The sequence below is a fragment of the Dendrobates tinctorius genome, unplaced genomic scaffold, assembly GCF_039654945.1.
Source record: "Dendrobates tinctorius isolate UK_male_01 unplaced genomic scaffold, ASM3965494v1 ptg000203l, whole genome shotgun sequence".
NCBI classification, from domain to species: Eukaryota; Metazoa; Chordata; class Amphibia; order Anura; family Dendrobatidae; genus Dendrobates; species Dendrobates tinctorius.
In genome coordinates, this window is record NW_027361870.1 from 27,094,348 (window position 1) to 27,118,478 (window position 24,131).

Here is a 24,131-nt window from a genome sequence, read left to right on the forward strand (position 1 = left end):
TGCGAGCGTCGTGGGAAATGTTCCCACGGCACCCGCGCTGACGGCAGAAAGGTGAACTGAGTTAATTGGCCATAAACTCGCAGGATGTCAGATGGCAACACGAGCCGGAGAACTCTCTCACGCTCACGGTGCCCTCAGACAGGGAATAGCAGTTCACAGGCAGATACTGAGCACACTCTACTCGGTGTCTCTGCTGGATGACAGGCTGCATGGTCACATCATGCAACCTGCCATCTAGATGTAGCAGAGCTAGACCCGTCGTGGGACAAATGGATCAAAAGCATCTCTGTGGAAAGGTGAGGAATATTTTTTTTTTTTTTTTAAACTCTTCTGCAGTTGAGGGCATCAGGGGAATGAGCGAGGTTGTAAGTATGGTTTAATTAAGAATATTAAAGAAGTCTGTCTTTCTTCAATTAAAGGACTTCTTTCTGGGTGCCTGTGTTTTTTTACAATGTGACTATGGGGATAGTAATGTGGGCGCCTTATGGACGGCTCTCCATAACTAACCTCGGGGCTTGATGTCACCTGACAATACAAAGGTGACATCAACTCCCCCCCCCCCCCCAACTATCACCCTACTTGCAACATGTCTTTAGCTTGTTGGGGGGCCAATATCCATGGCCCCTTCCTAGGCTATTAATATTCAGCCCGCAGCTGTCTGCATGGCCTTTGCTGGTTATTAATTATAGTTGTACCCTGTGTCTTTTTTTAGAGTCCCCCATTTTAATAGCCAGTAAAGGCTAAGTATACAGTTGTGAGCTGATATTAATTGCCTGGGAAGCTCCATGGGTATTAACCCTTTCCCAGGCTATAAACATCGGCCCCCAGCCTTCGGCTTTCCCTCTGCTGGTTATGAAAATTGCGCGGAAGCCTACACCATTTTTTTCAGAAAATTTTTTTATTAAATACATGTACAGTAATCTGCACACACACTGTACTAATTGTATTTGCCATAGACATCTATATATCTACCTATTCTATTTGTATTCACTGTATGTAATCCATCTATTCTATCCTGTCGGCTCCTGCATTGATTTTACAGTACAAGGCACATGAATTGCCGACTTATCTTGTATCTATCTATGCAATATAAATACATATATATTTGGAGGTGTCACAGACATCTTTATATCTATCTATCTATCTATCTATCTATATATATATATATATATATATATATATATATTCTATTACTGTGATTTTACTGTACACGGCACATGAATTGCCGGCTTTTCAAATGCGATGTGTGTAAAAATCGGACAGCACTCGCAGGGTCCGAGTGCTGTGGGATTTTTTTCTTGCACCCATTGACTTCTATTGCAGGATGCGATCCGATTTCCGATTACAATTGCAGCACGCTGTGACTTTTTTCCAAGTCCGATCATGGGAAAAAAAAACCCAAAAAAAACGCAGGTGAACACACAATCATAGAATAACATTGGTCTGAATTCAATCAGATTTTTTATCTGATTGCAATTCGTCCGATTTCATCGCAAATGGGAATGAGCCCTAAGAGATTTCAGTGTAGTATGTAGAAGGGCCTTTTGAAACTAGATAGCATTGTACAATAAAAAACTACTTTGGGTGGATAAAGCAACAAATAAAATATATTAATCTTATAACTTTCAAATATAAAGCATTTTCTTGCCTTACCGGTGTTTATGAATGAGTGCATTGAACGCCATGCCATCTCTCCAGCTGGTTGTAAAGTTATGAATATTCACATTTGGATATCTGCAACACAAACACAATTATAAGAATCCAAAACATTGACTGCTCAATTAAAGGACAATGGACCAAGTACAATAAAACTGATGTCACTACTCCATTTCCAAGTTACTAGTAAGACACTTTTGTTAAAAAGACTTCCTTGCCGTAGGCTAGAGAAGCCGGCCACTATTCCTCCCAAATTCCTCTATTTCCAGTTAAAAGCACTCTGAAATATTTGAAGATCCAGCCAGGGATTAAAGAAATAGATGTGACTGGAACTAGCGCCGCTCTTGGACAGCATTTCCCAGCACCACTCTAGCTGATATACAGTTCCATCCCATGTTTGTACATAGGAAGATGTGTCAATCAACTGAATCAGTGTGGGGAGAAGGCAGCCAGGGGTGGCACTGATTTCAGACACATCTATCTCTATAGACCCAGGACGCCTCTTAAAACGCTGCTTTCTCTTAAACATTGTGCTTCTGAGTAAAAACATACCCATCTGCCATCCAGCTGCCAGGCTCTGAATCATGCCGCCTGTGGTTTGGGCACCATGAATAGAGTGACCACCATGAATAGAGTGACCAGTTCCCTTAAAATACCACATGAGATTAAAGAAACCCTATGGGGGTAGGTGCTCTGTAGACTCCTCACACATCACCAGGCCAAGATACAGCTGCTGATAAGGTATTTCTCTTCGGACAGGTTAATGGTCAAATATAAACTAGGGGTGCAGCACGATGCCTCAGTGGTTAGCACCGCAGCCTTGAAGCGCTGGGGTCCTAGGTTCAAACCCCACCAGGGACAACATCTGCAAGGAGTTTGTATGTTCTTTCTGTGTTTGCTTGGGTTTCCTCCGGGTTCTTTGGTTTCCTCACACCCTCCAAAGACATAGGGAATCTAGATTGTGAGCCCCATCGGGGACAGTGATGAAGATATCTGTAAAGCGCTTCGGAATTAATGCCCCTATATAGTACAATAAATACTGATAGGGAATCTAGATTGTGAGCCCCATCAGGGACAGTGATGAAGATATCTGTAAAGCGCTGCGGAATTAATGCCGCTATATAGTACAATAAATAAAATAAAAATGCCCTGATTCAAAGAGATTATGGCAGAATAATGGCGCAAATTGCTTTGCAAAGTTGCTAAATTTTTGTGCAACACTGAGTGACTTTAATGAATTAAGATTTGTGGCGAGGCACACACCACTTGTTAGAGACTCCGGATTCATTGAGATCCATGCGCCGGTATTGATGAATCGGGACCTATACATCGGCAGGAGCCAAATGATATTTCTGCTATTCCATTTCTATAGACAGCGTTAGAAAAACCCACAGGGTTATTTGCAACTAGTACATTCCTTTGGTGTGTTGCCTGGCCTGCTACTGAGGCAATATAGTGTTACTAGTAATATGCATCTCTCTAAGAGAGGGTACATGTGTGAGGGATAGGCCTGAAACCATCCACGCACACTGGATTAGTAAGTGAACCCACCTAATGTATGCATATTTCCTCACATCCCCACAATCCCGGTTATCTGACTGTGAATACAGTCATTTATGTGCATTGCAGTAATCCAGTTACGGGGGACATGCTTGTAGCCAGCACAATTGTTTTTGTGAAAACTCTAAACTCTGTAAGAAGATCTTTTGAGTTAATCCTTTAATCTCTACTCACCCAGCTGTCTTCATCTGGCACCATAAAAGCAGAGCATCCTTGGCAGATTTCTTCTCCTTGTTGTCCTCCGTTTCTACACTAATATCTTGTATCTAGCAGAGACAAAGGGCATTCAGTGAGCGGACGCCGGCACACGGCCGTCAGGTGGCACGCAGCTTTATTTTCACTCATTACCACAATGCGTGAGCTACAAATTCAAGGTTCATAATAGTATGAAAGCAAAACCATTCATTATGATAACATCTGGCCCAAAAGGCCTTGAGGAAGAACGCCGTTTGCGCTCGAAACACGTCGCCATGTTTCCTGTCCCCCGCAATGTGCCGTGGAATTTTAAAGGGTCTTTAATAAAAGGATTTTCATACTTTTATGGATTGTTGCCAGAAGATAGAATTTTTTCTACTTGTCTCAGTATAGTTCCAGCCCCTGATTACCAATGTCATGAGAGAACTATTCCAATTTTTTGGCATATATTAGTCCAATTTCTATAACGGTTTTAGGTTAGTAAAAAGTAAGTTTTGCACTTTATGCCTAGGAGGACAATTTTTTTTATCCAACAGTAGTCTGTTTTTTACTTTAAGCAATACTGGCTTGTCTGTTAGAAAAGTAATCACATTTTTCATGGTCAAAATTTGTTTTTAATAAATTGAATGTATTCAGTCATTTTGTGTGGGTTAGTTAGACATATACCCTAGTTATGGTCGCTACACGGCAGGCAGAGCTTTGTATACGGCTGGCGGGTGTATGTACTTTTATATTAATTTAATTTTTCTTTAAGTAATCCTAGCAGTTTGGTCATGTGAATGATCACCCAGCAATCAAGTGATCATTGTAGACCGTGGTTGCCTCAATTTCAGATTCCTCACTCATATGAACACAACCTAGTGAAAGATATGAAAGGCAGAAACAGGGACATCGGGTTTTTTGTCTTCTCTTGCAGACCAAATCACATGGGGAATGAATGGAGAGGCAGTGGATAGTTGAGATGTTAAAGGGGTATTCTGGTAGGTAGAAGTTAGCAGAATTTATGTTGTTTGTGGAGAATAAGCACCATGATCCATCTTACCTGGAATCGGAGGATGATGGTCCATATGAGGCCCAGCGTCAGTCTGTGGTTTCCATCAACAATGTCATGTGATCCCATGTTCTCTAGATGGACTCTTTGCTCTTTCAAGAACTGCAGAGCTTTATCTACATTCTCCAGACAATGGATACGCATTCTTCCCTTGGTGGGTTTAGGCTGTATTTAAAAAAAAACAAAAACAGAGATTAAAGTATATGTATTGGCCGTGGTGGCAATAAATCTACAAAGAAAAATACAAAACAATGGCTGGATGTAATGTAAAAACTTTAACAAGTGCAGATGTGTTAAACAGGCTGGTAAGCCAGACTGGAAACCAGCCAGTGGATTTTCAGACACAAGAATTATCCCCAGCCCAGACCAATACCAGGACATCAATAAATCTGGCATTCCCATGTATGGCGAGCACAGGAGAATATTGTGGCATAATTCCACAGTATATATCCTATATGGTTTCTGCATAATATGGAAAAAAATCCACATTTCCTGGATTTTTTTTTTTTTTTTTTTTTACAGAATTTGCTCAGTTTTTCTTTATTTTATGTTTTATTGTCACTAGTAATAAACTATAGGACTTCTTAAAACATGGGACAAAGGAGAGGACAGAAGCCAAGGCTTTATAGTCCATCAATCTTATCCGCCTTGGCTTTAGATGGAGAGACAAAGAGGACTGTTAAATGGGGTCTATTGGGGGGGGGGGGGGGGGGATAATGATCCATGATTGTGTGTTATTGTTGGACTTCCAATCTCTGAGACTAGCAGGGCCAATGAATGCTGCTGCCAACAATACAAGCCTAGATAATATGTCTGAGCAAAGAATGAAGGTGAAATGATCCTCCAGCGAACACCGTGGTCCGTTGATGCTGCTGAAAAGTGAACATTGAGGGTAATATACATTAAGGGTATGTGCAGACAATCGGTAAATGCTGCGGGTTGGATGTATAGCATAGTGGATGGGATTTTAAGAGATCCCATGTCTACTATGCGTGTCTCTCCAGACCCAAGTATGTCAATTTCTCTTGCGGAGACAATAGTCTCCACAAGAGAAATTTCGCCAATGCAATGTATTGGACGCATTGAATCCACACGTTTCAGTGAACACATGCGGATTCACCTGCGTTCAATAGACAGCAACATTTTGGAGGCAGCGAACAAAAAAAAAACCAAAAAAAAAAACTGGATTTTTGGGTTGCTTTCCCTAAAATCTGGTAAAATCTGTTTCTCGTAGCCTTCATTGGGGGACACAGAGACCATGGGGGTGTATGCTGCTGCCACTAGGAGGCTGACACTATGCACAAAAAAAGGTTAGCTCCTCCTCCGCAGTGTACACCCCACCGACCGGCAGGGAATTCCTCAGTTAGTGAGAAAGCAGTAGGAGAAGTAACAGAATAGATTGAAAACAGAACAAACAACTCAACTGTAACCAAATCAACCAAAGTAAGAACAGGAGATGTAGAACATGAGAGGGTGCTGTGTCCCCCAATTAAGGCTCCGAGAAACAGATTTTACGGTAAGCAACCCAAAAATCCTGTTTTCTCGTTCGCCTTATTGGGGGACACAGAGACCATGGGACGTCCCAAAGCAGTCCCTGGGGTGGGAAACAACCTTCCATCAGGCCAGTGGACTCACCACCGCTGCCTGCAGAATCCTTCTACCTAGGCTGGCGTCCGCCGAAGCGTAGGTGTGGACCCTGTAGAATTTCACAAACGTGTGAACCGAAGACCAGGTTGCAGCTTTGCAAAGCTGCAGCGCGGAGGCTCTGTGGCGTACCGCCCAGGAAGCACCCACTGCCCGGGTAGAGTGCGCTCTGATCCCCGGAGGGGCCACTCGATACTTAACCCGGTAGGCCTCCAAAATTGCCGATCTGATCCAGCGAGCAATAGTAGCTTTGGAAGCCGGGTGGCCTTTCCGCGCCCCATCTGGAATGACGAAGAGAGAGTCTGTCTTTCGCAAGGAAGACGTCCTAGACAGATAGACTCTCATCGCCCTGACCAGATCCAGCTTGTTCAGGGACCGCTCCCGAGGGCGAGTTGGACTCGGACAGAAGGACGGCAGAACAATATCCTCCTTGAGGTGAAAGGAGGACACCACCTTCGGAAGAAAAGAGGGCGGAGGCCGCAGAACTACCTTGTCCTGGTGAAGTACCAGGAAAGGAGAGCGGCAAGAAAGAGCCGCCAATTCCGACACGCGCCGGATGGAGGTGATGGCCACCAGAAAGACTACCTTCCAGGAGAGAAGGGAAAGGGAGACTTCTCTGAGAGGTTCAAAGGGAGAACCTTGCAGAACGTCAAGCACCAGATTAAGATCCCATGGATCCACGGGCGCTCGATACGGAGGAGCCGTGTGAGCCACGCCCTGAAGAAAGGTTTTGACCTGAGGGCGGGAGGCCAAAGTCTTCTGAAATAAAATGGACAGTGCCGAAACTTGACCCTTCAAGGAACTGAGAGCAAGCCCCGCATCCAGCCCTGCCTGAAGAAACGCCAGAACGGAAGGGAGCGAAAAGCACATAGGCGCGATGTTATTGGCCTCACACCAAGTGAAATAGGCCTTCCAAGTACGGTAGCAAATTTTGGAAGATGATGGCTTCCTGGCTCGGATCATGGTATGAATTACTCGACTGGAGAATCCTGCTTGTTTCAAAACCTCAGTCTCAACAGCCACGCCGTTAAATTGAGCGGCCGAGAATTGGGGTGGCAAATCGGACCTTGAGACAGCAGATCTGCCCTCTCTGGAAGCTTCCAGGGGGCGTCCGCAAGAAGGTTGACAATGTCCGCGAACCAAGACCTTCTGGGCCAGTTCGGGGCGGTGAGAATGACTGGAATTCCTTCTGCTTTGATCTTCAACAGCTTGGGAAGAAGAGGCAGGGGAGGAAACAGGTAGGGGAGCTCGAACTGTGACCAAGAAATGGCCAGAGCGTCGGTGCCCACTGCGAGAGGATCTCGAGCTCTGGATACAAACTGTGGGACCTTCCTGTTGAGGCGAGAAGCTAGCAGATCTACGTCCGGGGTTCCCCAACGACTGCAGAGCTGAAAAAAAACCTCCGGATGTAGGGACCACTCTCCTGCCGCGAGACCCTCGCAGCTGAGAAAGTCGGCAGCCCAGTTGTCTATGCCGGGAATGTGTACCGCGGAGATTGTCGGTACCGAAATCTCTGCCCACTGAAGGATCTTGGACTCTTCTGCCAGGGCTGAGACACTCCGTGTCCCTCCTTGGCGGTTGACATATGCCACTGCTGTGGCATTGTCTGTCTGAATCCGGACCGGCAGGCCCCTGAGGAGCTTTTCCCAGTGGACGAGAGCCAGATGGATCGCTCGTATCTCTAGGACGTTGATCGGCAGAGCTGATTCCTGAGTTGACCAACGACCCTGAACAGTGTGATGGCTGAACACTGCACCCCAGCCGAGGAGGCTAGCATCCGTTGTTACAATCTGCCAGTGAATGGGAAGAAAAGACCGTCCCAAGTGGATAAGAGGTGACGTCAACCACCAGTTGAGTGACCGCTTGACCCGGCATGAAAGAAGTACAGGGCGATCCAGGGACAGAGCCGACCTGTTCCACCTCGACAGAATGGCGTGCTGGAGAGGTCTGGCGTGAAATTTAGCAAAGGGAACTGCCTCTATCGCCACCACCATCTTTCCCAGGACCCTCATAGCTGTTCGGAGGGACGGAAATCGTGTGATCTGCAGCGATCGTACATCCTGCTGCAGGGAAAGAATCTTATCTCGTGTGAGAAAGACCCTTGACCGACGAGTGTCGAACAGTAGGCCCAGAAACACAAGACGTTGAGAAGGAATCAGACAAGACTTTTTCCCGTTGACGATCCACCCGAAATTGGAAAGGGTGTCTAGGACGATCGTCAAACTTAGGCGAGCCTGTTGAAAAGAGGAAGCTTTGATCAGAATATCGTCGAGGTACGGAAAAAGAACGAGACCTCTGATCCTCAACAAGGCCATCAGCGCAGCCATGATCTTCGTGAAGACTCTGGGAGCGGTGGCGAGACCGAAGGGGAGAGCGACGAACTGGTAATGTTCCTGGCGTATCGCAAAACGCAGGAACTTCTGATGTCCGGAGAATATGGGCACGTGTAGATAGGCATCTTGGATGTCTATTGAACACATGAATTCCTGCTCTTCCATGGAAGCGATTACCGAACGAACCGACTCCATCCGGAAGTGGCGAAGGCGTACTCTCTTGTTGAGAAGCTTGAGATCCAAGATGGGTCGGACCGCCCCGCCTTTTTTCGGCACCACAAAAAGGTTTGAATAAAATCCTGTGAACCGCTCCGAGACGGGAACGGGCACAATCACCCCGGAACTGAGGAGAGAGGTGATGGCCGTAAAGAACCCCGGGATCAAGGCTGGATCCTTTTGAGGACGGGATTCGAAGAAACGATTCGGTGGAAGAGAAATGAACTCTATCTTGTATCCTGACGATACAACCTCCCTGACCCAAGCGTCCTCTACTGAGGCCAGCCAAACGTCCCTGAAGAAGAGAAGTCGACCTCCCAATCGGAAGGGACCCTCGGGAGTCCGACGATAGTCATGCAGATGTAGACCGTCCAGACCTGGGAAGAGTGGGATCGCCAGGAAGGAGTGGGTCTGAAGGAAACGTTCTATCTTGGCATGCCTGCGGTCTTTGTTGGTTGGATGGGTTCTCCGCCGTATTGAAACGGCGGAAAGCCCGAAAGGGTCGAAACTGACGCCTTAGTGGAGGTCTGCGAGGCTTAGACTGAGGGAGAAGGGAACTCATGCCTCCGGTGGCGTCCTTAATAATCTGGTCCAATTGGGATCCAAAGAGGCGTACTCCCTGAAAAGGCAGATTAGTAAGAGACTTCTTAGAAGACAAGTCCGCCTGCCAGGCCTTGAGCCAAATTGTACGTCGGATTGCCACAACGTTGCTTGACGCCTGAACTGCGCAGGATGCGGCATCCAAAGAAGCAGAAAGCAGATAATCCCCCGCATGGGAAATCTGATTGGCGAGATCGGCCAATCGCTCTGGTTGTGCTTTATCTAGGATGCCCTGACGAAGATCCTCTGTCCAAGTAGCTATGGCTTTTGCTGCCCAAGATGAAGCAAAGCTTGGACATACCGCCGCTGAAGCCGCTTCGAAGGCGGACTTAGCTAGCGATTCTATAATCCTATCATTAGAATCCTTTAGAGCCGACACGCCTGAAAGCAGGAGAACCGTGTTATTAGAAAGTCTGGACACGGGCGGGTCCACCGAGGGAGAAGCAGCCCAGTTGTCCGTGAGCTCTTTAGCAAACGGGTACAGTACGCCGTGACGCTTTCCTCTTTGAAAGCGTCTGGTCGGATCTTCTCTTTCCCTGGTAAAAATCTTTCCAAACTCAGAATGGAAAGGAAATACCCTGGAGGGTGTTTCCGCCCGTCTGAACGAAACCTCCTGATCTGAGGATTTCGCAGGGGGGTCAGCAATCTCGAAGGTCTGGTGAATCGCTGCAATGAGGTTCTGCACCGTAATATTCATGTTCGCATCCTGGTCCGAATCCAGCTCTAAAATCCCCTCAGAAGACCTGTCCGAGAACGCTTCATCTGACTCGGGAGAGGAGGACCGGGAAGGAGGCTGCTGAGACGGACTATGCGGTGAGATGGGACGAGGAGAGGATTCCGGCTGGAGATCCTGCCTGGGTCTTTTGCGACTAACGCTGGCTGACTCAGAAGGAATCTCTTGAGACCTGCTGGACCCTGCAGAAGTGTCCAGGGGCAACTTAGCCAGAGCAGCTACTAGGGACTGTGACACCCTTGTGAGGTCTGCCACTGATTGAGAAAGAGATGAAGCCCAGCCAGGCATGGGGGGGTTCACTCTCACCTGGGGCCATAGATGGCTCATGGGCGGCGTCAGGCTGAATTGGATTGCTACAGTCCAGGCAGAGGGGAGTGGACTGACCTGAGGGAAGTTTGTGATTGCAAGAAGAGCACGCAAAGTACTTGACTAGAGTGCAGGGGGGAGCCGTAAAGCGGGCACGATCAGATTTAGAGTTAGACATAGTGATAACTGAGGTAGTGCCGGAAGGTTGGGGGACAGAAGGCAGAGGAGGGTGTCAGTCTGCAGATGCAGAGCTACTCACGGTCCGGTGTCCCCAGAGACAATGCTATCCGGATTGTCTGCAGCTCAGAGCGAAATCCGGCTGACAGGCCCAGAGAGCGATATCAGGCTGACAGAACGGCGTCCAGCTGACAGGCTGGGAAGATGGCGACCCCCTGAGAGGAATGGGAAACACGGCGGCCGCCTGTCAGCGCGGGGCGGCGCGGAGGTCCCACAGCGCTGCCGCGGCAACCGCTCTGCAGAACGCCGCTGCTATCAGCTGGGCCCAGGACTGAAGGCGGGGGGGGGGGGGGGGGAACGCCGGGCAAGGCCCCTTCTGACGCCAGGGCCAGGAGTAATTGCGGCGGCTGCAGTGGCCGCTTTGAATAAGATTGGAGCCGCCGAGATGCCCATCTAGGGATGAGGAGGACGTGACTCGGCCCCCATACTTACCTCCGTCTGGCATTCAATAAAGGTACCTCAATATCCCACGCTGTCTGTCTTCTGTAGTGTCCGCGTCTCATACAGACCGACAGGCTGGGCGAGTGGGTGGGAGACGGGGAGCGAGGACCATCTGGATCGCTGGCACGCATCCGTGCTGAGCTCTTGGTCCTGCTGTAGAGACCTATGAGGATACGGGGTGGCAGTACACGCCGTACTCATAGTCTCTTTGTGGGAGTACAGCTGTGACTTTTCACACTGTATCCCTCCGGAACCTGAAAAGGAACGATGCACACTGAGGTAGATAAGGGTCTAATGAAAGACCCGTGTCCACCTCCTACTGACACTAAGCTAAACTGAGGAATTCCCTGCCGGTCGGTGGGGTGTACACTGCGGAGGAGGAGCTAACTTTTTTTGTACATAGTGTCAGCCTCCTAGTGGCAGCAGCATACACCCCCATGGTCTCTGTGTCCCCCAATAAGGCGAACGAGAAAAAAGGTGCTAGGTTCAGCCAAGTGCCCCCGTGCTCTAACAGCAATTTACTTCCTAGGAAAACAGTGCACTGAACTATGTATGAGGAAAGGCCCAGGATGTATACTATACTTCTGACAAAACAGAAACATATTGCACTGTAAAGACACACAGTGGGATAGGTTGCAGCAGGGCTGTGGAGTCCGTAAGCCAATCCTCCAACTCCACAGCACTGGTCACTACTGAGCATGTGCATAAAGTGCAGCACAGATTCCTCACATCTACAACTCCCCAGCACTGGTCACTACTGAGCATGTGCATAAAGTGCAGCACAGATTCATCTCATCTACAACTCCACAGCACTGGTCACTACTGAGCATGTGCATAAAGTGCAGCACAGATTCATCTCATCTACAACTCCACAGCACTGGTCACTACTGAGCACGTACATGAAGTGCAGCATAGATTCATCTCCACTAAAAGCCGAGATCCTTACATCAGGAACAGAACAGACATTTATAGGACATTTCATAACTTTACCAAATTCGTATGAAAAAAATATTCAGCACATCCTGCACTGTACTACTGTACCCAATTTATTATATATTTTAGGAGTCAGAGTCTGTCCATTTTTGTGGAGTCTATATAAAATGGACAGACTCCGACTCCACGGCCCTGGGTTGCAGTATACCAATAGTATATCAGCCCAACAGAGGACAAACAGACACTCTTGGGCTCTGGTATTGTAATGGAACTCAAAAGGAAAAAACAATAGATACTGGTGAGATTCCGATGGGAAATCTCCTCTGACGCCACAGGCTGCCATAGCACCCAGGGGCCTGCTAACGACCCCCATTATTAATATTGTGGTGCTCCTATGAAGTCCTTCATAAGAGATGGATACTTTTACAAGGTGACGCATTGCAATATATACATAGTGACCAAATAATTTCAGGTTCAAATGCCTTAGGGAGATTAAGGGTATGGTGCGCATGTTGAGTATTTACTTGCACAAAATTTCTGCATCACTTGGCAGCAAAAACGTGAGTTTTTGTAAGCTATTAATGCTTTTTTGAGCTAAATAAAGATATTTGAAAAAAAAAAAAAAAAATTGTTTTGTGATGTAAATTCCTGGTTCACCCAGTTTTTCATTCTGATGCAGTGGCATCAGAGTAATGGGATTAGGGCTTGGTGTCAGCAGTTGTCCCTAGGTTTAATAATGGACAGGTATCAGCCAGACACCCCCATTGCTAAACCGGTAAGAAAAGAGTTAAATAAACACACTGTCACCAGCCTATGTAGGAGCATTAACAGAATGAACCTACATAGGCTGTAACCAAACAGCAACTGGCAGAAATCAGTGTGCACCGCGATACCGGTTAATTAACAAAAAAAAAAAAAAATTAAAAAAAATTTGAGTGAGCTCTTGTGTAATTTTCATAACCAGCAGAGGGAAAGCAGACGGCTGAGGGCTGATGGTAATATTTTGGGAAGGAGTCAATAGCCACAAAAGATTCCCAGGCTATTAATATCAGTTCACAGCTGATTGCCTAGCCTTTTACTGGCTAGTTTACACAGGGACCCCAGAAAAAAAAATGGACATATGGTCCTCCTATGAAATCTAAGAAGCAAAGGCTAGGCAGACAGCTGCCGGCTGATATAAATAGCCTAGGAGTTCACCTGATGAACTTGTGTGACCTCGCACACAGCAGCTCAACTCTATACACTGTGGGAACGATGACGCTCCTCTCTGTGTAGCCGGCGGTCAGTCCGTTGTGATTGTTCTACAAGTGAAATCGTCGTGGGACACTCTGGATTACGTGGACTACGGCGGACAGGCGAGTATATGGTTGTTTATCATTTTGATTGTTTACAGATGACATGGGCATCAGGGATTAGGCGTTAGGCGAGTACAAGGTGTTATTTTTATTTGAATATGTATTTAAATATTTAAAATTATTATTTTTTTCTTTTAAAGTTTGAGCACAGACGCCGTCTGATGAGAGACTTTCTACCATCGGCGGTGCCTGCTCTCACTGTTATCAGTGACATCAGATGTAGCCGGATGGGAGTCTTCTCATCAGACGCCTGCTGACCGGTGGTAAGCTTTTTACCAAGGGGCAGTCACAGCTGTGGAGTCACGTCCAGTCATTAAGGGGTTAACAGCTAGAGGTGACTTGGGGCATGTTCGCCATCCTACAATTTAAATTAATTAATTTACACAAAAAGTTGAGTAAGGTCAGTGGTAACGCATCCTTTATGGATCATTGGTAATGACTTGTACAGTGGGTCAGAGCCGCACAGCGCGGCACAAAAGGGGGCTTCTACGTAAACAAGTGAAATAGTGGTGCCTGTCGCAACAAATAACTACCCACCTATCAATTGTCTAGCGTCAGTCAGAATTCTGAAGGATACTAACTTCTGTGTATGCCGATGTGTTACACAGACATGACTGGAGATGATGAATAATGCATTCATTGTGTAGACATTTACACACCCACTGATAACAGCGCTATTTTCCACAATGAATTCCTGCTGCATAGTGATCCAGGCAAACAACTCTCTCAAAATTACTGGGTGCACAAGGTAACCCTCTCTTTTAGGAGGACATGAACCTTTTCCACTGTTGGACTAAAAGGCGGTGCAGGAGAGGGCAGTTCTGCAGTCACTGAGGGTTCTGTACAGAGTCGATCATGTGTCTCTGGAGCCGCACATTATCTAGACATACCAGGGCCAGAATAGAGGTTTGTTGGTACACAAGGAACAATGTCCCTTTCACTTGGAGCTTGTAATGACCGGTCAGACCCTACATTACAGAACGAGGCTTCTTTGTAAGATCTGCAAGATAAAATTATCTGCACTAATTATAAAAAAAAATACATAAGAAGCCATTCCAGGGAACTGGAACTCTGCTGTAGCATGAAGAAACTGAAAAGTAAAGATGTCTCAAGCTCATGACATCCGAAGCCTATAAACACGGGAGAGACTGTCCATCTACACTATATGTACGGGGGTCTCTTGGCACGTTTGAAAGAACAAACGACTGAACAATGATTAATTTCATCATGGAATTTATAAACTGTGACAGGGCCTGTAATGTCCCGCAGCTTTGGGTCCTGAGACCCCCACCAATCACACAGACTCTGCTCCTGCATGAATAGGTACACAGTGCAGGCCCAATAGAAAATCTATTACACTGTTCTATGCAAGGCTGGGAGTCTATCTATTTTGGTGGTGTCGAAAAAAAATGGACCAACTACAACATATAACAAATTGGGTACAGTAGTTCAGTGCAGGATGTGCTGTAAATGTTTATAAGAAATTGGGAAAGTTATGAAATGCCCTATAAATGTCTGTCCTGTTCCTGATGTAAGGATCTTGTCTTTTAGTGGAGGTGAATCTGTGCTGCACTTTATGTACATGCTCAGTAGTGACCAGTGCTGGGGAGTTGTAGATGAGATGAATCTGTGCTGCACTTTATGCACATGCTCAGTAGTGACCAGTGCTGTGGAGTTGTAGATGTGATGAATCTGTGCTGCACTTTATGCACATGCTCAGTAGTGAGGCAGTGCTGGGGAGTTGTAGATGAGATGACTCTGTGCTGCACTTTATGCACATGCTCAGTAGTGACCAGTGCTGTGGAGTTGTAGATGTGATGAATCTGTGCTGCACTTTATGCACATGCTCAGTAGTGACCAGGGCTGGGGAGTTGTAGATGAGATGAATCTGTGCTGCACTTTATGTACATGCTCCTGTGGCTGTGGAAGAGGGACCTCTTTGTCAGATGAGGTCTCGTCAATGGGCCGCGTCCCCTTTGGACGCGGTACATTGATGATGTCTTCTTCATCTGGCAGGGCACGCCCGTCGACCTTGAGCGGTTGATGACCATTTTGAACAGCAATGACCGTAACATCCATTTAACATTTACGTATAGTTCAGAGGCTTTGGATTTTCTAGATGTTACTGTTAGGAGGGACCCTGCCGGGTTTTTACAGACGGACATCTTCAGAAAGACTACGGCTACTAACTCCTTACTTCACGCCACGTTATCTCATCCAGAACATATTAAATCTGTCCCAGTTGGACAATTTTTACGATTACGTCGTATTTGTTCGACGGATGAAACTTTCTTCTATCGTGCAAATGAGCTCCATCAACGCTTCTTAGATCGTGGATACAGCCGTAGATCACTGAAGCGAGCCTTTAATCGTGCCAAACATACTTTCAGACAAGATTTACTGTATAAAACGGAGTCATCTACTGAGTCTAGGGATCGGAAGGTTGTGAGGTTCGTTACCACTTACAACTCCAGATCTAATGCCGTTCGGACGGCTTTACAAAAGGCCTGGCCTATACTCCGGATTGACCCAGTCATTAATAAATTCACCACCGAGAAACCGTCTTTGGCATTTCGATGGGCAAAAAATCTAAGACCATTTGGTCTCTAGTCATTATTCTGGTCGTTTTAGACCCTCATTCCTGGACTCCTTTACTCTCAGGGGTGGTTGTTCTCCATGTGGTCACTGTTGCCTGCCCCAACATATTGCGATGCAATGATTTCACCAACTCGGATGGTGATCAAACTTTCACCATTAAACAACGAATCACATGCACGACAAGATACGTAATTTATTACGCTACTTGTCCGTGTGATCTTATGTTGGCCTTACAACACGCCAACTAAAGGTCCGTGTGCGGGAGCATGTGTTGGGGATCCAGGCGGCACGGGACCACATGGATGACTCCACCCTGAGAACTATTCCCAAGCACTTCAAAGATCATCATAAATGTGACGCATCTTTATTTAAAGTGCGTGGCATCGAGGCTCTGAGAATAGATATCAGAGGTGGGGGCCTATCTAAAAGGCTGGGTCAATTGGAAACCAGGTGGATCTGGAAGTTGCAAACGGTTCATCCGAGGGCTCTTAATGAGTAGCTGTCATTTGCTCCATTTTTATGATTATCCTCTCTATCCCCTTTTCTGCTGCTGCCAGTTGGGTGACACTTTGAGTCTTTGGTTTTAACATTTGTTTTTATTTTAGTTTTAATTGCAGGCACCTGTCTGATGGTTTTCTTGTGGCTTTCCTTGTTGGGTTGGATGGATATCCTACTAGGGAAGATGAAGATATATCTACTCTTCCATTGTTGTATGGAGAATATGGCGGTTTCAAGGCCTCATTTTTCCCTCATCGCAATACTATGAATGCTGGACTAATAATGCCTCTGGTATTTATGTGCCAGTTTACTCTATGGCACATTTTGAATGGAGAATTTGGCGGTTTCAAGGCCTCATCTTCTTTTCATCACAATACTATGAATGTTGGTTTAATAATGTCTCTGTATTTATGTGCAAGTTTAATTTATGGCACATTTTCATGGAGAATATGGTGGTGCCCTAGTCCTTATTCTTTCTCCATCTCATTATTATGAATGCTGGACTAATGATGCTGCTGTATCCATATGTAGGTGTATTTTATGGCTCAATATTATGGATGTGTATACTGATGTATATATCGACACGTATACAGCTTTTGTGCGGCTTTATGTATTTAAAATTATGTACTCGATTATATATGATAGGTATGGGCACTGAATACTGGTTACTGTTATTAACTCTGTAATATTATGTGCTCTGCCTCTCATTTTTACCGATTATTCTTGCTGCCCATGTGTAATTTATACTTTTAGTTTACATTTACATTTCTTGTTAATGCCCTATTTGCGCTCCCTATATATTAATTTGTATATCATTGGTGATGCATTACTACATTGTTATATTAGGGTACTTCATTAGTTGTAGCGCTATTCAGCCCGTTTCTATCTTGTAAAGTCCTTTCAGGGACGCTCACTATTCCCCTTCACAGTTCTGGCAGATTTCCTGCCTTTTACCCATATCCAAGATGGCCATGGCCATCTTTCCTGATCCTGTACAGTACATGTGTGGGTGGACGCGCTTCCTGTCCCGCCCCCGTCTGCCTGTGGTCTGGCGTCTGACGTCATGGGGCCCCGTGCTGATCAGCGCCAGCCCAGGCAGCGATGGGGGATTGGTCAGCGTCACCCCTCATGATTGGTGCTTGTTTTTACTTCCCCTATTTAAACCGCAATTAACACCCTATTGACACGCCCCCTGAGGAAGGAAGATCATTTCCGAAACGTAAGTTGGGGTCAGCTGAGCTTGGGATTCAGTGTCTCTCCCCTCTCCCCTCCTGGTACGTTTACCTTGCTTTTGTGTCTTTGTAATTTCACCCCTGATTATATGGCTGTCCAGCTGGGGATTTTACCCCTTACTGCTTTTCACTGGTCTGCCTGTTATATATTGGGTGTTTATACTTGGACACTTATTTATTTTTACCACCAGGTGTTTACTCACGATAAGGGTCAGAGTGAGGTTTTTGACACTGTATACCCCTTTGCTCTGCTTCTGCTTGTGTCACCCTTTGTCTGTCATTGTTTGTGCTTTTCTACCTGTGTTATCTAATAAAGATTTGTGATTTTATCATACCTTGGACATCTATGTACTGATTTCCTTTTGCTGCTTCTTATTGATTACAGTGTGTCCTACACTGATTTTCCATGGGCTGATTGTGTTGGTTTTCTTTTCATCTGCACCCACATGTAATATATGATGTTATACTGTTTCAGCCTTGTGGTCTGTCATTTTTATTTACCAGTGCTGGGGAGTTGTAGATGAGATGAATCTGTGCTGCACTTTATGGACATGCTCAGTAGTGACCAGTGCTGTGGAGTTGTAGATGAGATGAATCTGTGCTGCACTTTATGGACATGCTCAGTAGTGACCAGTGCTGTGGAGTTGTAGATGAGATGAATCTGTGCTGCACTTTATGCACATGCTCAGTAGTGACCAGTGCTGTGGAGTTGTAGATGAGATGAATCTGTGCTGCACTTTATGTACATGCTCAGTAGTGACCAGTGCTGTGGAGTTGTAGATGAGATGAATCTGTGCTGCACTTTATGGACATGCTCAGTAGTGACCAGTGCTGTGGAGTTGTAGATGAGATGAATCTGTGCTGCACTTTATGGACATGCTCAGTAGTGACCAGTGCTGTGGAGTTGTAGATGAGATGAATCTGTGCTGCACTTTATGTACATGCTCAGTAGTGACCAGTGCTGTGGAGTTGTAGATGAGATGAATCTGTGCTGCACTTTATGCACATGCTCAGTAGTGACCAGTGCTGTGGAGTTGTAGATGAGATGAATCTGTGCTGCACTTTATGTACATGCTCAGTAGTGATCAGGGCTGTGGAGTCAGGGGAAATTGAGGTGTCGGAGGTTAAGCTTACTGACTCCACGGCCCTGGCTCTGTGTGCGCTCCCGCTTTCTGACCAACATATGGTAAGTGAGAAATGTTTTGAGCGATCAGAGGGGGTCTCAGGGCTACGTCACGTATTAGAAAACAAAAACATAGTTGTGCTTTAACTCCCTCTCCCCACTGAAAATACATCCATGCATGTGTATGAGAAAGGCAGAGAAGGTTGGAGAATAGTTAGGCGTGTGTGGAAACTAAGGGTATGTGCTCACGTTGCGGATTCTACTGCGGATCCGCGGCGGATTTGGACCTGTGGATCCACAGCAGTTTATGCTGCTGTGTACAGTACCATTTAAGGCAGTGCAAAATGAAAAACACAGTGCCCACGGTGCGGAATTTTCCGCGCGGATTTGCTGCGGTTTTAAATCCACAGCATGTAATTTCTTTTGGCGGATTCTGCAGCGGCTTGGCACCTGCTTCATAACAGGTGTCAAACCACAGGGGAAAAACGCAGGCTAATCCGCAGATACCGCCCGTCTTTTGACCTGTCGATTTAGAAAAATCCGGGCGGAAAATTCCGCAGCAAAATCCGCAATGTGTGCACACACCCTAAAAGTAAGATGAAAAACAAAACTGGGAAATAAAAAAAATAATTCAGACTTTCTGCCAGCAGAATACAGGTGTGGTTTCTGGAAGCTTATATTCTGTTATTGCTGTAGACAAATGAGCGATCACTCCACCTATACTGTACACTGCTTTCATCAGATAGCGATGGAAAAGAATGGCTAACAATGTGATAAAGTTTAAACTGATCATATTACATCCAGAAACTCTATTTACCTGCAAATATGGGGTGAATCTATGGGTGAATAATGTTGAAAAGTTGATTAGCAGTAGCTACAGGGAAAAAAAATAAGGTTTTATTCTCCCTGCAGATGCTTGCTTCCAGTCATCGGGACGATGTAGAGAGCCGTTACAGTCACAGGTCACTACACAATCAGCGCACTTTAATTACTCTGTGGCACAATGATTGATAGCCTGTTCTGCAGCATGTGTGTGCAGAGTACAGATAGCCAAAGTGCAGGAGAATCAGCATCACGCACACAGTATAGCGAGCGGTGACTAACAACTTCCTGCACCGCTTTAAAGAGTGGATGCGAGCAGCTGCAAGTAAAATAAAGTGTTATTTTCTCTTATTAGCCCCTTGCTCCAATAAGGCTAGACAATAAGGATTTAGCCCTTTAGTGACATGGTTATTTTCTATTTTGCATTTTTGTTTTTTGCTCCTATTCTTCCATGAGGGCTTGTTTTTTTTTTACGGGATAAGTTGTACTTTTTGAATGGCACCATTCATTTTATCATGCCATATACTGGAAAGAAATTGCAAAAAAAGTAATTGTACATTTTTTTTTTTTTTAATCGTTCACTATGCGGTAAAAATAACCTTAAATAGGATTCCGTAAGTCAGTACAATTACGGAGATACCACATGCATAGTATGGCTAAAAATAAGACTATAGGAAGAAAGTTTGGAAAAAACTTCCAGCCAATCACTGGGGAACATGGAGACACCTGATTTTTCAACCCTAAACATGCGGCCCTACTACCCTCTGTAGTAAATAAGCAAGAACTGATTACTGGTAACTAAAAAAAAAAAAGAGCAGCATGTGTGTGAGATTTAGAAACCTCATTAACTTTGATGGTACTGTAGAATGCTGCGTTTTTTCTATGAAAAAAATGTGGTAAAACTGCAAAGTGTGAACAAGCCCTTAGACTGCTTAGTGCTACTGAGGAGGAGCTATTTTTCAGTTTTTTGCATAGTGTCAGCCTCCTAGCCACAGCAGCATACACCCATGGTTACCTGTGTCCCCAAAGAAGTGATGAAGAAAATTAAGATAAATTGTGGTGAACTTTTGCGAAATACAGGATTACAAGCTAAGATACGCCTGTTTCCCCAGTCACATTTTGATATGCAAGGGGATTTGATTTCCTGTAAAAAATATGGACGTCATTTAGCGCAAATAAAAGGTTGTCCACCCTTGAGAACATTTTTTTTTTTTTTTTTTAACTTAAAATACATGTACTTGGGGATGAGTCATTTTTTGCAACTGGATATATCATTGAAAATGTTCCACCACGTACCGTTCTAGTATGTGTTGCACTGTCTATTGTTATCTGCAGAATAACAGAGGATCTTTCACCAATTTTTTCACGTTGCACTGGACAAAATTTAACAATGGCAGAAAAGCAGAATATATACATTTTCTTTACACCTTGCGTACTTCTCCCAGTGTGATGCTGACCAATCATAAGCAGGTAGCAGCATAGAAGTGAAGGATCAGTGAGGTCATCAGGGTCACATGACCTGAGTACACAGGTTCTGTCAGCCAGAGTGTGCAGCCCAAATAAGTTAATAGCACCACACTTCTATGCTGTGTGATAGATTTTCAGTCATAAAACCCTAATGACATCACCAGTCATTCTGCTCTTGTATGCTGCTGCCTGCTTATGATTGGTCAGCAACACATTGGGGTAAGAAGTACACGCCCCCAGTAAAAGCTATATAACACCCACTTGTGTTAAAGTTAACTCACCAAGTTTCACACTCATGGTCACTGCTGCAGGGTATTCAATGGTGAGTAAGGTGTAGTTCACTATTTTAACATAGCTCCACCTGTTGACCAGCTTTATAAAATTCCCAGACAACCATTTTAAATACAGCTAATAATGGCCTATATTTAGTATCATTGAAGTCACATCTAATATGATCTGGCAGCCATAGGTCAGTCTATATCAGTGTCATCTGCAAGATGAACACCATATAATGTGCATTTAAAGGGTTTTCTGACAAATTACAAAATCCTTTCCAGGAGTTTTGAATGAACACAGCATTACCTAAATGACGAGATAGCTTTTATAGTGTTGGTATAGAATTGCAGATCAAGCAGGAATTTTACTTTACATTTTAGATGTCAAGTTCCCAGATGACTCTTTATTACACATGATTGGATGGAAGATGGTAGCGCAGTTATTATAACCCCCATTTATAGCAGAAGACAAGCAGCAAAATGTGTAGCAAGAAACCGCCACACCTCGATTCCTGTGTGCTTAGCAAGGGAAGTAAATGAAGCTCCTGATAACCCCATGTGAACTGAGAAATCCCCTACAGTATAGAAATGAGTTACACCAAGAGTGGCTGACAATGCCAGGTGACAAGGACGTTACTTACAAGTCTTTCTCCAGAGAGAACCTCCAGTAGTTTGATAAGCATCCGCCCATCTCGGAGGTCGGCGTACAAATCAGTAATCCTGCAGGAGACTCGGGCCAGGTGTGAATTCACCCATTTTGTGAAGGTTTTCTTTTGGACAGCCTCGCGCTCATCTAGAATACAGAAAGTGAAAAATGGACATCATTAATCATCAAGGGTCAACGCCAAGCAAGCGAGAAACCTCCACGTGTGATATACATCATGGTGCCCGCCTCTGTTACACGTATCATTAATGTAAAGCATTTGTGAAGTTTCCTTACTATAAGCTGCTAACATTTTAATCAAAAACCCCTCTACCTTTGAGCAATGCTGGCATTGTGGCAAGTAAAGGTAACATAGTATCTTTATTAACTTTTATGCTGTTTTTATGCATAATTGTATACAGCTAAAAGGATATATAAAACGAATTGTAAAAAACAGTCAACAATGCTATTTTTTTCCTCCTCATTCTCAGAAAAGATGGCATTCTTTATTTTATTTGCCGCCTGCGATATAGGTTACCGGCCACCGCTGCAGTCTATCAGCAGTGGCCAGACTCTGAAGCAAGAAGCGCAACGCTTACAAGGTCTATGCAATAGAGTTTGCAAGTCCTGCTCTGAAGCTGCAGAGGAAAAGATGCCTCTGCTTGCAGAATCAGAGAGCACTTGTTCGGGCCAGCCTCTGAACCATGGCGCTAGCTCGAACTGTCAGTCAATAATAAAAGCAACCCCCGACCAAGCATTAAGCTGGAAAGAAGGAGAAAGATGCGTTCCTGAAGTCACATTAATGGTGCAGTCAGACGGCCGTAGTACTCATGAGAGGATCGCACCGCAGTTCTAAGACTGGCCGTCTGCTCTCTTGACCTGACCGTGGCAGCATGTATTTCTATGCAGCTGTCACGCTCAGGTTAGGAGAGTTGACGGCCAATTCGAGGAATGCGATGCAAGCAACACAGCCATCTCACTGTGCCCTACGGACAACACTTTAAAGGGAACCTGTCAGGATTTCACACCCCAAGCTATTTACATGTGCATGTAGCGCTTTCAAAGAAAAAGTCCAGAAACACCATTACATGGCCAGTCTGCTCCTCCGCTACTGAGAAATCAGTGTTTGATTGGTGTGTAAATGAGTCTGAAGAGCCATTTGTAGTTTTGAAGCCTCTGTCACTCCAGCTCTACTCGCTGCCCAGTGCCGCATCCTGCTTCACTGACGGCTCTTTATCCTGAAGTCAAATACAATAGAGGTTGTCTGTCAAGCAGGAAGTATTGGACGTGGGATTAGAGATGGAGTGACAGAGGCTTCAGAAGAATTCTGAAAATTATGGACTGGTCCAGAAGGAGAAAGAAGCAAAATTAGTCTGATTAGATATATCACAAAGTTGATTATTTTCATAAGCACTATTGACTTATTAAATAAAAATTGAAACCATAAGGCTAAGTGCACACGTAGCAGAAATTTTATGCTGAAAAACAGGACTCCCTTTCCAGAGACCACGCGTTTTTACCACAATTTTGCGTTTTCTGCGCAGTTTCTAGACACGCGGAAAAAAACGCGAAATTAATGAGCATGCTGCGTTTTTTTACCGTGATGCTTTTTTTTCCGCGGTAAAAAACGCATCAATGTGCACAAAGTGCAAAATGCATAGAAATGAACGGGAAGCTTCTTTTTCGCGTTTTTCCCGCGGATTTTTTAGGCAAATCCGCGGGAAAAAAAGCGAAAAAAACGATGTGTGTGAACACAGCCTTACACTTTAAATATATTTTTTAAAAAAATGAAAACCTAATGCGATTCCATTGCATTTCACGCAGACATCAATATCACATGTTCACATTAAGCATCTCAGATCTGCAGCTCATCAAGAAAAGTTGATGCTCTGCTTCCTTCACGTGTTGACATTATGGAACAGAATTCTGCCCGATGAACTACGACACAGTAACGCCATTGTGTTGGCCGTGCAAGAAAACAAATGCAATAGCAAAGGAAATTCCACCACTTCCTCCAGTGCTCAGACTCCAAGGGGTAAGAGGACGTGCGTCTTCCATGGGTGAAGTATTTCATGTGGAGGAAGGTAGAATGTCAAATATTTTCATCATTCAGTAAATATCAGCAATTACCTCGGACCCCGGCCCAGATATTACCATGATACATTATATACCGTACATAATCATGCTCCATCACAAGGCATCTTGTTTTTACA

General features: G+C 45.1%; 1 protein-coding gene across 2 annotated transcripts in view; it reads right to left on the minus strand.

Moving 5' to 3' along the window:
- The window catches only part of SPTBN1 (spectrin beta, non-erythrocytic 1), a 247,019-nt gene that overhangs the window by 70,263 nt on the left and 152,625 nt on the right, over positions 1 to 24,131 (minus strand). For both annotated transcript variants that reach the window (XM_073553919.1, XM_073553920.1), the window contains 4 exons: positions 21,917 to 22,068; positions 4,454 to 4,627; positions 3,391 to 3,482; positions 1,654 to 1,734 (listed from right to left, as the gene is read on the minus strand). In XM_073553919.1, coding sequence (XP_073410020.1) covers positions 1,654 to 1,734; positions 3,391 to 3,482; positions 4,454 to 4,627; positions 21,917 to 22,068 — 499 coding nt within the window. The remainder of the gene's footprint in view (positions 1 to 1,653; positions 1,735 to 3,390; positions 3,483 to 4,453; positions 4,628 to 21,916; positions 22,069 to 24,131) is intronic.